The following is a 16,017-nucleotide window of genomic DNA, read 5'->3' on the forward strand; positions in this document are numbered from 1 at the left end:
TGTCGTCTCTGTTTCTGTTCACGCACTTTTGTATATTTACAAACGTGTGGGTGTTGATTATTATTTGCTTACTGACATATATCTTTGCAAACAGCACGAAGAATATTAATCAATGGTCGAATCCCGCTTTTCTTCGTCTGCCCCAAGTCGAGAGGACTGGGAGGCGGCCCTGCTCGGCTGCTCAGACCTTCAGGCCCAGCAGGCCTTGGTCCAGAGAGCCAAGACGGCGGCTTTAACCAATGGGGTCCCGGAATAGAGACTCCACCTAGTCTGTAGGGGCCTCTACAGAGGTCCTACACCTCTCTTTTGTAAATAAATGTTTTTCACCACCACCACCACCACCACCAAGTAAAATTACGTAGAACGTGAACGGCAAGAGCTAGGAGGGATTTCCTCAGTTAAGATCAGCGTGCGTCGTCTCTCTTAGCGCCCAGTGTTACAGCCATCCCGGATTTTGCGTTACTGTTCTAACGTTTAATGCAGTGTCGCGAGTACCATGCTGTCACTGTCGGGACAGTTATACGCCCTGTATTTGTTACGATCCATCCAGTTAGAAATTTGTATGTGATCTAACACAGGCCTAACAACGTGGGTAGTATACGGAACACATTGCAATGTTGCGGTAGCTTCGGGTGGCTTTAGCCACTTTAGCGAATCTTTCTCGTGAAGTGCATCAACTTGTACGAGAACATTCTCTAGCAAAATGAAGTGTTGAGAGCCACACGTAGCCAGCTGAAATACCACTTCAAGAGGCCGCAAGAATGAAGAAACAATGGGTTTGTATGAAAGATGGCGCAATACACACGATTGATTTCACTGGGTGTGTACGTTGGCGTCCACTCCACCCCTTCCCTCCAAGTATCGGCTTCCTTCATCGAAGAGTTAGTAAGCCTGATGCCCATTCTTAGCGGCGTCACGACGATCAGCCTCACTACGCCCATTGCGGGCAAATGTTTCTCCGATATATGTTTCGCCAAATAAACCGACCAGTCCTGTGCTTCGTGTGGACACATTTTACTCGCAAACAGGTTAGTCTCATCTGCCAACCTTTTCTGCCTCCCCCTTGAACGCTTGCCTTCTCATAGAATCCACTCTGTTCTGTTACTTTTACTGATCAGCTGTTCTATTGCCATCATTCTATATGCCTTGTTCATTTATTATTGGTTTAACTGTCCTTAACAGCAGTTTGTGCTTTGAAACACTCTGATCTCTTCTTGTCCGTATAGGTTACTTATATACCATATTTCTTTCCGTGGCTCACCGTGTCGCCGTAATTCACGTTAAGCCCATATCGTGAGCCCCCCAGGTTTCTACGCCGTAAGTAGGTAAGCACCAGCAAGCTTCGTAGTGATCGTTGATTTGTTTAAGATGATTAGTCCCCCTGACTTATTTAGCTAATCAGCTACAGCCTTTGGCGGTATCTATTACAGTACCGCATATACTTTTTTAACTTTCTTGACACTCGCAATATTAATTGTGTCATCTATCTTTATCATCTCACCTTCCAGAATCACACCTCCCACCTTCACGGGAAGGTTTATATAACCAGCGCCACATCCCACATGACAGTGAACTTGTACACTGACTGCGTAGAAAGTGTTTAAACGATCATGAATTGGCCAAACCTCACCACGATAATTGTGGCTCATCTAGCTTCGAAGGGAGGGAGAGAGTGAAATCTGGCTTGCGCGTTGACGTCGTTGGCGCGTATGTCTCGTACGCACCTAATGAACGGGAGCAGAACAGTGTATATCAGTGAGATTTTATTGTCACCGCTCATCTTGATAAATGGTCCCGCATTCCGTCTTTTTGCTGCTGCAGATTACCGATCTGATGTAGAGAGTTGTTGGTGAGAGTCACTAATTTACACCATCAATGTTTTTTTTTCTGTTCATCTTCTGTCTTCTTAATTGACTTCGTCGTTAGAAAAACAGGCTCCAAACGAGGCCTGGATGTCTCTCGTAAGTGTCAGAGAAGACAAATGAGGGGAATAAAAACGTGAGAAAATTTCACACTCGTAAGTATAAATAAAAGATACAACAATGTAAGATGCGTATGTGAACTCATAGCTTTCAGCAGCGTACAAGATGGAAGAATAATTTAGTTTGTAGGAGATGGTACCTGCGATGTGTTAGTGCTCACACGACTTGTGATAGCATGTCATTATTTTGAAGATTTGTTACATTTCAACAGGAACTGGCACAGTAGCCTCCTGTATATGGATTGATGAACGAGAGACGAAGGGTTGTTTGTTTTTCTCATTTGTTTTAAGCTCGGAGCCAGATGATGAGCCTTAGAGAAACCAATCATAGTTGACAACACCATACTATCGGGTATGCTGCATAAACCTTTAAATGTCTAAACGTTTTTTGAAGACGACAGTCTTTCTTGGGGACCTTCGACGCAAAAACAAAAAACAAATGGCAGATCCCACGTACAGTGGGAATCGATGATATGCGAAGCACGAATGAGGAATGTTGATATGCCACTTTAAAATCAGCGCAACGTTACGAAGTGGGGGTAAATTATGCCGTACTTGACTTCCGTGTCATGATTACCATGTTTGGATGCGTCGTTTACCATCGTCATCTACTCACGCCACGTGGTACCAAATTTAGTATATGTGGAGCTAGCGAAACGGCCTCGGTCACGCTATGAGTGTGGTATGTTGTCATCTTCTGACATGACACACGCGTCTGGATTATCAAGTTTGCACCATTCATATATTTCGTCATCTATTGACGTCACGTAACACCAAATTTGGCATATGTGGAGCTAGCAAAACAGTCGCGAGCGCATCATGAAGGGCCCAATATACTCCTAAGTAGCGTTAGCACGCACGCACGCTGGGCACAGCAACGCTACGTTAGCAAAACGCGAGTACTCTATAGTCTGACGCCAGGCGGACCAGCGTCCGTCGGCGCAGCCCGACGGTAACCGGCGCGAAATGCGACATGGTGCATTTCGGCATTTCGCGCCGATGCGTTACCCAGACAACACTGCGTCTCTCTCTTTCCGTGATGAAGGGACCACATACGCGCGGAAACGCGCATGCGTCAGAGCAACGCAGCGTGGCGTGCGCCTGCGAGTATATGGCAGGACCGTTGCCACGTCGTGACGCGACGAAATGAGCGCCGGCGAGCGCGCGCACTGCGTCACGTCGAAATGTATTGGCGCCTTGACTGTGGCATGTAGTCATATTCTTACATGACACGCATCTCATGATTATCATGTTTGCACCAGTCACATAACTTTCTCAGCCATTGGCGTCACGTAATACCAAATTTGGCATATGTGAATCTAGCGAAACAGCCGCGAGTGTATCATCAGTGTGGCATGCAGTCATGTCGTTACATGACACGCATGTCGCGGCATCATGTTGGGATGTGTCATTTACCTATGCCGCCCATTCGCGTCGGATAATATCGAGTTTAATACATGTGAAGCTAGCAAAACGGCCGTGAGTGCATCATGAACGTAGCATGTAGTCGTGTTGTTACATGACATGCATGCCATGTTTATCATGTTTGCATCAGTATCACATCTTCGTCATCCATTCACGTCCCGTAATACCAAATTTGATATAAGTGAAGCTAGCTAAATGGCCGCCAGCACATTATGAGCGTAGCATGTAGTCATGTTGTTACGTGACACGCATGTCATGATTTTCGTGATAGGGTCTGTCGCTTGTGTTCGCCATGCAATCATGCCTTACCATACCAGTTTTGCAACATGTCATGTGAACGAAACTGCGGCAAGAGCTGCAGAACCATGAAATGTAAATCATGACATTCATGGGATACATGTCATGATTTTAATGTTAGGATAGTCAAATACGTTCTTCATACAGTCATGTTGTGTCATACCAAGTTTGGTATCGATACCATTATCGAAACGGCCAGGAGAGCTAAGAGTCGTAGGCGGCTAGATAGATAGATAGACAGACAGACAGACAGACAGACAGACAGACAGACAGACAGACAGACAGATAGATAGATAGATAGATAGATAGATAGATAGATAGATAGATAGATAGATAGATAGATAGATAGATAGATAGATAGCATAGACTCAAAGTCGCCGAAGTTCGCTAAGAAATGCTTCGCATTTAAAATTTGGTCTGTCTGTCTGTGCACTTGTCTGTCTGTACAGTTGTCTGTTTGTCCGCCCTTAACGGTCTCTAAACGGTACCAAAGTGGCCAAACGATACTCCAAACGGCCGACCCCATCCACAGTGCCCACCAATGGTGCTCGAGATTCAGCGTTCATACTTCTGCGATTGTAAATTAAAAAGCAATCATTGCGCATATCTGTGGCACCATAACAACACGTCAATATTGTGTATGTGTGTGTCTTACTAGAAAAGGCATACATAAGGAATTCTAAGAACCGTAGCGTTTATCACGTTGCGCTACCCATGCAACGCTTGCACGAAAAGGCAGGTGTTTCCAACGATTTGCTGAGATGACACGGTGGTGGCACCTACCCGTCGTCTTGCGTTGTACACCTTCATCAACTCCGAGACGGGCGCGCAGGGCGCGCGCCCTTTGTTTTCCAAGATAGCGGCCAGATAGCGCTCACGTCTCACGTGCACGTGACGTGACTTGATGATCGTTCGCTTCCGCTGCACGCTCGAGGCATTCTAACGCAGCGCCTCCAGAATACCATTCACCGATTTTCTTGCGCAGAACATCAAATGAACGTTTTGTTCCCTCTCTCCAGACGCAAGACTATCGTCTTTCGACGACATTCGCTGTGTAACATGCCGATACGGGGCCAATTTTTTTTTCGGTCGTTCTGCTCTAACACCACCGACGTATGCACAAGTCCTTATACGACATCGATCTCGGCACGCTCAACAAATTTAATAACGAATAACACTCCATAGTGCATTATAGAGTAATGACTCATTTGTTGTGACGAAATGCCACCCAGAAATGCGGTACTCACTCACTCACTCACTCACTCACTCACTCACTCACTCACTCACTCACTCACTCACTCACTCACTCACGCACTCACATATTACCGCTCCCAGTTAACTTCCGACGATATTTTGTTTCATTCCATCAACAAGGCCCACAAGAATAAGACATTTCGTACACTGAGCTGCTTTGAACGACAGCGAGAACACAGTCGGTAGCGGGAGAAATACTCACTCCATGCGCATCTCTGACAAGTCCGCGGGTTCGACTCTCGGACCACGAAGTAATCTACCTCAGCAGCGCTCGCTTTTTCTCTCTCTTTCTCTCTCGCACACACACACGCAAAAAAAAAAAGTGACAGCGAACCAGAGAGGGACGTTATTGCAATATATATATCTGACGCCATCTCCCTGCGTGTAAGTTTATAGAGATGGGCTTCCTGCTTTTATTGACATAAACATAGTTATAATAATTCTAGGTGTTTAGCGTCCCAAAATTATGAGATACACCGTAATGAAGGGCTTCGGAAATTTTGACCTCCTGGAGCTGTTTAACATGCACCGCTTGGGCGCAGACAAAGGAACAGAGTGTGAGGGATAAACCCTCTTCCTTCCCCCGATTGGTGTTTTAGGGGTGATGCTCCTCGTGGTGTGGCTTGCGCGTCCCTCGTTGTAGTGCGTAACCACCGATGGCACATACCCCAAAGAGTGGTCCTTACAATTTCCGCTAAGTGGCGGCACTTGTACATGACGAATACATGATGAAAAGTTGTGAGATGATTGTACTTGGAGTGTTCACTAGACAGACAGACGGATGGACATATGGACATACAGATGGACGAACGGACTGACGGACGCACGGACAGACAGACAGACAGACAGACAGACAGACAGACAGATAGACGGCCGCATGAAAAGACGCACGGACGGACGGACAGAAAGACGAACGAATGGACAGATGGAAGAATGGATGTACGAACGGACGCACTGACGCTCACACAGATAGACGGACACACTGACGGACGCATGGACGGACGGGAGCAAGAACGAACGGAAGGATGGAGGCACGAAGGGACTGACGAATGCTTCTCCCTATCAATCATCATTCACTCCGTGGATATGCTGTGATTTTTTTTCTGGCTACGTTCCTGATGCCGCTACATCCAAGTACACAGGCCTCAAGCATTTGCGCCTCCATCGAAAATTCCACGTCTTATACGGCCAGCAGCAGTTGATAACGTTAGCTACTACGCTGCAGTGACGCCTTTTTTTATATAACAGTTCTGTGCCACAGGCAGAGCTCTATGGGTAAAAAAATAAAGAGTGGATTCTTCCTTGTACACGAAAAAAAAGGAAAGAAAAGAAACAAAATTGTGAAGTTAATTTTTGCGTCCGCCAGGGAACGTGATGAGGGCTCTTAAGGACAGAAAAATTGACTGCCGCATGACCCCACAGAGTAACGAAAAACAAATGATGTGTGTATGCCCCGAGGCCCCCATTAAATTGAGGTCGTCGAGCAGAGGACCATGGCTGTGACACTGCATTTTGAGATATTTGCGCAGAGCGCGTGTTAGCATTAGTTGCGCTCGAACCACCAAACTAATGACCGGAGAAAGGTTAAACGCGCATATGAGATAAACGGGAATGTGTATGCCTGTGCATCGTTTACAGTGTTCCCTCTACACTGCTGGAGACGATCGTATGCGTTTGATGAAAACAATTTCTTTTTGGTTTCCACCAGCTCAAACGAACCAGAATGAACGCCTCTTGGATATTGTTGGACAAATTAATCCGCACATAGACAGAATGTACGAATGGGCTTGCCGGTAGTGATACGTCGTCAAAATTGTGGCGCACAAACAAGACACGGACGTAGAAAGGGATGACAGGACTTTTCGCTCGCTTCCAATAGAATGTTTATTCAACACAGGCGACGCTTACACGTTGACCATTGCGCGCAGACGCTGAGAGTCTTGGCCCGGCAGACAAAGAAAAACCAGATAGAGCACTAACTAGGGGGTGAAGGCGCATAATTAAATCACCTAGAAAACTATATAATTGCACATGTAGAGCCACACCATTAAGTTTTGTTTAAGCATGCCAACTCCTCCGGCTGGTCAATAGATGCTGTGCCGATACAGGAAGGTGCCGCTTTCGTGATATCCATAGCCTCGTTGGACGCAAGGGTCGCCTTGCTGATACCTGTGCCGATGACTATGCAATTGCCAAATGAAGGTGCACAAGCCCAGTTCCTGCAGCACTGACTAAGATGACCGGCTGCAATGTTCTGAGGAAATTAAAATGCTCGCCACACACGCCCAAGTGGTCTTGTGGCTATGACATTCGGCTGCTGACCCACTGATCGCAGGATTGCATCCAGGCCGTATAGCGGCTGCATTTTAATGGAGGCGAAAATGCCGGAGGCTCGTGTGCCTAGATTTAGATGCACGTTAAGGATCACCAGGTGGTCGAAATTTCCGAGGCACTACACCATACGGCACCTCTCATAATAGTAGAATAGCCAACCGAGCCAAGCTTGGTTAACCTCCCTGCCTTTCCTCTCTCTCTCTTTCTCTCTCACTCTCTCTCATATTCATGGTGTTTTTGAGACGTCCAACTACAACAATTATTATTAAAATGCTCACGAAATCTGTTATGTATGCGCCTGCTGGTTGGTCCGGTATTATTATTTCCGCATTATACATGAATAACAGATTTCGTGAGCATTTTAGTAGTTTTTGGAATATAGCAGCTAGTCATCTTAGTCAGCATTGCCGGACCTGTGGCATTTTAGTCAGCAGTCAGTCAGCTCATCATCTTAGTCAGCATTAATGTATCTTCACTTGCTAACTGCATAATCACCGGCAATGATAGTCATTGGCAATGGCAATGGTAGTAGGTCACTGGCAATGGTAGTAATGGTAGTCATAAGGCAATCCGTGAGATTACTGAGGCAGTGGAGAACGGCACCTTCTTACATAAGCGCAGCATCTACATACCTAACAAGCAAAAAAAAAATCCAAGCCTGCGCAGAACACGTGGCACCTTCACCGTGAAAGCTAGGGGAGCGGCCTTTCCGAACCTTTTCTAAACACTCTTTGGGATGATTCAGGCAGACTGCTGGGTACCCACTACGTCATAAATAATCAAAATGTTTGTGTAGTGTAGGCCAGCATTCACTATGCTATTCTTCGTCATTCTTAGGAGAAGCGTGGTATCCGCTACACAATTGTTAGGAATTTTGTGCAATTTTTTCATGCAGTGGCTGATGACGATGAAGACATATACCTGAAGTGGGTATGCGCCATAGATAATAGGTGATCAAGACCAAGTTTTCTAATAGGTTGGAGCATTGGACGACCTACTCCTACGCAATTCGTCTTGTGTGATGCCTGGCTGTTCGTTCCTTTGATGATCTAAAACGCTTTATTACTCATATTAACTCGATTCCTTTCCCGATATGAAGCCTGTCTAACGGCAGTTTAGAAACGAAGTCCAAGCATTGGCGTGACTCAGTGGTAGAATACAGGGCTGGCATGCAGCGGACCCGGGCTTAAATCCCATTGTTTGACTAGGGTTTTCATTTACTGAGTGTTTTTTGTTCCATACTGGTGACGGACACAGGCGGCGGCGGAAACTACGGCACCGTGCATGACCCGTATTCTGGTCTTATAACAGCTTTCGCTGGAAAAAAGGGTTTGCATTCCTAAACAAAATACAATGGTGGCACTTTGCACGCCTCAATGTAAACAATTTAAAGGGCTTTAATCAATCTGATCCACCACTGAGTTACCTTTGTATTTGATTTTTTTCTTTGTCGGCCTAGCAAGGAGTTGCTACACACACACACACACACACACACACACACACACACACACACACACACACACACACACGCACGCACACACACACACACACACACACACACACACACACACACACAAACTCACACACACACACGCACACCCACACACACACACACACACACACACAAACTCACACACTCACACACACACACACACACACACACACACACACAACACGTGCGCTCTTTTCAGAAAGCGTATGTTTCTCACACCTTTCATCTTGGATTGACATGAAGTTTGTTACGTACTTGGGAATAGAAGAGGCACATCTTAGCGGTTGTCTTAATTTTATCTCCAACGGTTTGACGGGTGGACAGGTCTTCGTCAGGTTTTGAATATATATATATATATATATATATATATATATATATATATATATATATATATATATATATATATATATATATATATATATTTATATATATATATATGTATAGTTTTCGCACACGGGTCACTTAATTATTATAAGAGAATGAGGCTATGTGCAAACGTGGTCACCATTGTCCTTGCCACTTATATGTTTTGATATATTGGCACCTATTCAGTAAGGCTCCTTCGATAGTTAATTACTTGTTAAGGTGGTTGGTTTCGGTGAATGGTTAGTTCACTTATAGGTGATTAATAAATGATAAGGAATAAGAATCCGGACAGACTGCTACTTTAGCACTGTGGGTCGAAAGTTACGTACAGCGAGTCTTTTACTACTTACCGGGTGTATCTATACCAAATGCCCACAAACACTGTGCCGCGTATATTGTAGACATTTATATGTGCACAGTTGAAGCCCAAGATCCAGAAAGAACAATATCTAATAGGTCATCACATAGCAACCTTAACTGAAACAGGAGGCAGAACAACCAACGCAGTTGTAGCTTGATTAAGTGAGAGATCGGCTGACACGAAACTTCGTATCACAGCCAGATGCACCGAAACAAGTTTTTTGTTTTGTTCCGGATAGATTATGGACAACTGTGTTTTATGTGGAACCATTACATAAAACAAGAATGTACGATCGTACCGCTACTTATGTAGCCTTGTCGCCCACACTGCTTGCGTGCGCTTTCAAACGACCATTTCATTAAGATAATTGCCTGGCGCCCTCGTTAGCTCGCAATCACCCGAGGAAAGCATCTTTCTGGTGTGGCTACCAGATACTTTGGCATTTACAGCTTCTCAAACAGACTTGCAGCGGTGGTTACAGACTAACACTGTTATGACGACTGTGAAGTGCGACTTCACGTGTGCACGCTCTCCTCTTTCTCTCTCTATCTCTCTCCATCTTTAAAACTCCCTGATCCCTGTATAGTGTAGGGTAGCTTGCCAATCGTTCTAGACTGCTTAACATTCCTGCCTTTACTTTACCTCTTGTTCCTGTCTTAAACACGCTGCCTTAGTGAGCTGTGAGATTGCCTTCATTGCTGCATCGATATTCATTCCCTGATCAGCGCCTTAGAGGAGCCGTTGCTCTGGTAACTACTGAGTTGTGAGACAGTACATCGCGATTTATCAAATTACGGCGTGACGTTAAGTGACGTGTTGCCGTTCACGTGGATTTCTCTGAGCGCTTTGTCAGATGCGGTGAGCAGGCGATTGGTTAAAACGTGTGTTCGCTAGAGTAAATTAAATTAGCCTGGGAAATAGCGATACGAAGATGTATTGGTTTTATGGCTGGAAAAGCTTTCAGTAGAAATGCCACTTTGTCGTGACACGTGTGCTGTTGAGACATACATCTGTAACAGTGAAGCGAAACGCCGATATTACTCCTCGGGTCATGCTGCGTACTCGGTCATGCCAAAGAAACAATACCAAACAATAACCGGTGTTGACAAGATAAAATTTCATTAATTCTGTACTGATAACGTGGCTTCTAAAGCCACGAAAATTTTAGAAATCGATTCTTCAGTACAATAATTTTGGAAAAAGCACATCTTTCTCATATTTACTGTTCATTTTTTATTCCGAAGTGCTTAAGTTCTGATGTTCAACTCAACATTAAGAGCAGATATCCCTTTATAAAGTTAGGTTGTGTGATGCACGCAGCGTTGAAAGTTTTTATTGCAGCCATCGCCGTTGGTATGACAAAGAGGACTGTGCAAATCTGATTGATTTGTGGGGTTTAACGTCCCAAAACCACCATATGATTATGAGAGACGCCGTAGTGGAGGGCTCCGGAAATTTCGACCACCTGGGGTTCTTTAACGTGTGCCCAAATCTGAGCACACGGGCCTACAACATTTCCGCCTCCATCGGAAATGCAGCCGCCGCAAAATGTGCAAATCTAGAGCAAATCTCGCCTAAACGCTTTCATAGCCGCGCAGATAAGAATTCCTCCAGAATACTTAAACCTTAATCATTTAAGATTCTGGCGGGGATAATACGCGCGAAACTACGACACTTATCGCGGGGCGACCGCCTAGTATCACGTTAGAAAGAAAGAGGGCATCAGTCATCCACAGCTCCATGGAAAAAGGAGTCAACTTGCGAAACATAGAGAGGGCGCTAACTGTCCGCGGCGCCTGCGAAGAACACCGGACGAAGGGATGCTGATCTCCACGGCAACGGCGATGAAGCTTTTTCCAACTCGCCTTCCCACCCATCGATCGCAACATCGCCGAGCGGGCCGGGAGAGGGGTCCCACCCCGCCCCGCCACCACGTATCTCTCGAGCGTGCCAACGTGGTCCAAGGGGTGCTCAGAGAGGTGTCTCTCCTCCGTCAGAAGGCGACCGGGATGCGGCCCGTCCCGCATGCTGCCTCCTAGCTCCGCCGCCGCCGGCAGGAGCAGCGGCGTAGCCGCGGCTCCCAAACTTCTCCGCCGCCGTTCAAACTCCCCGCGGCGCGGCGGTACACCATGGTCATCATGGTACGCGCGACCGCGGCGCCGCACCACCACGTGGTGCACCCGGTGGTGTGTTGCACGGTCAAGCGTGTCATGCGCCTACTGCCATCCGCCCTCCTGCTCATATTCGTGCTCTCGCTCATACTCGTGACACTGGTACAAATCGCGGTCATCCACTCGCACCGACGGGCAATCTACCTCCAGCGCCGACTGGCCAGCACCTCCAGGCCGTCGCCGGCAAGGCCCCAGGTCGCGGTAGTCTCCCCGGGACAGCTGCGGCCTGTGGCCTCGTCCCCGGAAGGCGGCGCGTCCGGGTCTCCGACGGCTCACTTCCAGGCCTGGTCGGCCGTCCACAGGTCCCGGGGCGGGGACTATTCGCACCGCAAGCCCAACGCTAGTCACAATCGGGCCCAAGCGGCGGTCAGGGCGCGACCTAACGCGCTACAGGTCGAGGCCCTGCTGGACCGCAACGCGCCCACTGTGGACAACAACATCAAAATCTTGACGGGATTGGCGAACGCGGCAAGAATACGCGACATTTTCGCTGGTGCCTCGGCGGGGACGCCGCACCGTCAGAGGTTGACGTCGCCGGCGCCGGTCCGTGAGGATATGCTGGTGAGTGCAGTGCCGAGCGACGACGGAGTCTCGTGGAAATTGGTGAAAGATGATGTGTACAGACGCGCGGGTGGTGGTGTGTCGGCCGTTACGGCAGCCCGCGAAGACGACGAAGACAATGACAGCGCGCGACGGACGCGAAAGCTTGCGTCAGACAAGGCGAAGAAGACAACTGTCGAAGTGGTTACACGACCTCTTTGCCCCGAAGTGCCTCCAGGACTAGGTGAGTGTGTTGCCACTGCTGCAGTAGATGTGTTGTCTATTGGGATATAAGACGTCAACAGTAATGACAGTCCTGTCCCATATTTCCTTTGTAACGTGTAATCTTCGCGCAAAGGTGCAATGGATGAGTTACATATGGTAATACTGAATGAATTATTTGAACATAAGCACTGCTCTCTTTCGCGTTGTGTTGGTGCACGTAATAAAAAAAATGGCCCGGTATCAGCATGTTACACTGCAAATGTCGTCGAAAGACGATAGTATTACGTCTGGAGAGATTGAACAAAACGTTTTGTTTGATGTTCTGCGCAAGAAAATTGGTGAATGGTATTCTGGAGGCGCTGCGTTGGAGTGCCTCGAGCGTGCAGTGGAGGCGAACGAGCGCATCAAGTCACGTCACACGTGAGACATGAGCATTATCTGGCCGTTTTCTTGGAAAACGAATCGCGCGGCATGCGCGCCCGTCTCAGAGGTGATAAGGTGTGGAACACAAGGTGACGGGTGTAATCTTAGCCACCACCGTGTCGTCTTAGCAAAGCTTTGGAAACACTTGCCTTTTCGTGCAAGCATTACATTGCCAGCGCAGCGCGATAAACACTATGGGCCTTAGAATTACTTATGCATGCCTTTTCTAGTATAATGACACACAGAATATCGACATGTTGTTACGGGGCCTCAGATATGCGCAATAATAATTTTTTATTTGACAATTGCAGAAGTGTGAACGCTGAACCTTGAGCAATATTGGTGGGTGCTGAGGATGGGGTCGGCCGTTTGGGGTATATTTTGTTGCTGTTTGGGGTATCGTTAAAGGTGTACAAACAGATAAACGCACAGACAGAGAGACAGACCAAGTGTTTTGCGTCGAAGGTCCCCAAGAACGACTATCGTCTTTAAAAAGAACAATCCAACAACACTACACTATGTGACTATACCCTGACACGGAACGGGCCCGAAATGAGCGTAGGAAACGGGAATGACTTGGTCTTCCCGAAGAAAGAACTGCTTTGTGGGTCGTCAAAAATGATGTGCATGATCACACACCTTAAATACGAACTGGTGTACAAGAAACAAGGCTGTAATTCCTGCAACACTATCGTGTTTATTTTAAAGGTCGTCGAAAAACTTGCAATACTGATTTTTCGTGGAGGTAACGTTAAAAGCGAAAAAATTATATAAGCGATGAAATGACGATAAAAATGGAAAGATATGGCTTTTTGACTGTCAAATATCATCGCTCTGTTATAAAGCTAGAACCTCTCACTTTCTCAAGAATCATATGTTACCATGACTTGTGCAGCAGCACGTCATGTTGAATCGTTGAGCTACTCGGAACGTCTGGCGTGAAACGCCAGAAATGGACACCTCTTATCTTGGACACTTAGCTGGCGATCTACGCAAACACTCTCGCGTTACAGTCTCCTATCACATCGGATGACGTTAAGCCGCGTGACGCTGCGTGGCCAAGTTTTGTTTTTTGCTTAGCTTTAAAATGGCAGCATTTGCTGCCATCTAACAGGGCAATGTAGCCACTTGGAACTTCACACAGGGAACTAGTGTACAGATAGCGTTCTGGTAACGGATACAGCTGAGGGTTACTCGTACGAAGGAAAAAACTCGATGTGGGCTATTTCGCTATCCCATTCCTCCCTTAAGCTGAAGAAGAGCCACCCAGACGTCGAAAAGAAAGAAAAGTCGGCCGACCCCACAAACCATGGGAATCAATGTCATGCGAAGCCTGCGGAGAGTAGCTGACTGTAGCGTATTTATTTGTTGAGCGAAATGTTACCAAATGACGATACACATTTTCAGTGAGACGGAAGGGGCAACAGGTCTTTCTTTTCATTTTTCAACGTTTTAGGGACTTCCTTTTGGTTTAAATAAGTGCCGATTTTCCCGACAAACAACTCTCTTGAACATCTTCATCTCGGCAGTTCCTAACAAGTCCTAATGTCGAACGTCCGTGTTTTATTCTAAAAACGAACTGCATCGAAAGAAGGAGTGCGTGCCTTCAAAGGAAATCTGGCACCGCTTCAAGTTTTGCAGCTACAACGCGAGGCTTGGAAAAACATTGCTCATTCATAGAGTACTCTAACACATGCGCACCAAGAACTCAAAACCGCGCACTCCGTTGTTGTCGCACTTACCAGTTCGTCCGTTTTTGCACGAAGGTCCGGAAACCGGAAAATCCGCTCGCTCGAGAGATTCGCAAATAAAAGCACGCCGTTTCAGCGCGCGCGCCACTGGTTCCTGTTTTGAGGAGACATAAGACACGAGTGCGACGTGCGAGACAATGAGCTTCCTTCGCCAGTGCAACATTTTTCTGGAGTAAACACGACTGCATGTTGCGAGTGCCTTTATAAATCCACATCCCTCTGCTGCATATGTTTCACATAGGAGGACGCACAGGTGAGCTTACTGTATGGGCAGGAGGAAGGGGTTATTCCCTTTTTTTATTACCTCGTGTTGGCCCTGTATACACAGTGGTAGGAAGCCTGAAAAACAGGAGGAAGGAGGTTACCATGTGGCGAAGCTTTTACGCACTTCTTGAACCATCCTCATAGTTCACCCCTCAAAATGAAAAATCCCGAGCATGCCTGGGCTTGGGTCTCTAAAATAAACACGGGTTTACAGAACTTCTTGCCATTAAAAAATAAAGAAAGTAATAGGCAGCGCTGTATTCATTGAGAACTAATTAGGTTTGTTATTTTATCCTTCGAATCTAGTGGTGAACAGGGTGGTGATGGCGGGTTTGGTGGTTTAAAGAGTATGCCCCTGACTAATTATTTGCTGTGCCGTGCAGTCAGGTAGGTGGTTAAGGCTTTCCGTGAGCGCACACCCACGCGTTGCGGATTTATGGAAAACACTACATTTCATCGGCGTCGAGCACCTCCCGAATATTAATGCCGAATCGAAAACTACTCTGCACTCGCAGTGGCATTGTTTTGGTGCTCTGGTCAGTTTAGCGAATAAAACCAATCATTGCAGTGAAAGAATTCTCCTCTATGCCGAAAGCGAAGCCGATTGATGAGGAAGTTGAAAGGCTTCAGAAAACATTAGTCGCATGCAGAGAAAGAAACGCGAGAATGCTGCGTTGACAGGATCAGACAAACGCGCTGAAAGGCTCAGCGAATTAGAGAAAATGCATTAAAATGGTGTGCATTCTTTGTTTTCTGCAGTCATTGAACATGCAAGTCTACTAACTAACCCAGATGCAAGTCATTCATTTTGTAAGACTATAGTTTTTCGAGGAACAGGTAGGAAATGCTGATTACCTGAGGGCGTGTGGGAGCACGATTTTTTAATCAGAAGAAAGCAATCTATTTTGATCTACGGAGTAATATTTTTCAAAGCAAACTGAAGTCGGGGCAGAGTTATGTACTAATTGGACAAATGCTAATATAAATAACAATAAATACTGTTGCATAAAATAAGGCATCACATGTTTTTTATCTCGCTATAACGTTAAAAGGTGGGCGGCATTGTTTTCATTTGCATGTTCCGGCTGGTACATGAGAAGTTGAGTGCTATTTGAACAGACAACTTCAACTAG

The 16,017-nt window shown here is 46.5% G+C and overlaps 2 protein-coding genes across 4 annotated transcripts in view; one reads left to right on the top strand and one right to left on the bottom strand.

Moving 5' to 3' along the window:
- LOC119174358 (uncharacterized) overlaps positions 1–16,017 on the bottom strand; it is a 90,295-nt gene that overhangs the window by 7,047 nt on the left and 67,231 nt on the right. The window lies entirely within an intron of this gene.
- LOC119174357 (uncharacterized) overlaps positions 11,391–16,017 on the top strand; it is a 142,469-nt gene continuing 137,842 nt past the window's right edge. The window contains exon 1 of the mRNA XM_037425227.2: positions 11,391–12,465. Within this exon, the coding sequence (XP_037281124.2) occupies positions 11,640–12,465 (826 nt within the window). The 5' untranslated portion in view covers positions 11,391–11,639. The remainder of the gene's footprint in view (positions 12,466–16,017) is intronic.

The sequence above is a fragment of the Rhipicephalus microplus genome, chromosome 5 (genome assembly GCF_043290135.1).
Source record: "Rhipicephalus microplus isolate Deutch F79 chromosome 5, USDA_Rmic, whole genome shotgun sequence".
Taxonomy (NCBI): domain Eukaryota; kingdom Metazoa; phylum Arthropoda; class Arachnida; order Ixodida; family Ixodidae; genus Rhipicephalus; species Rhipicephalus microplus.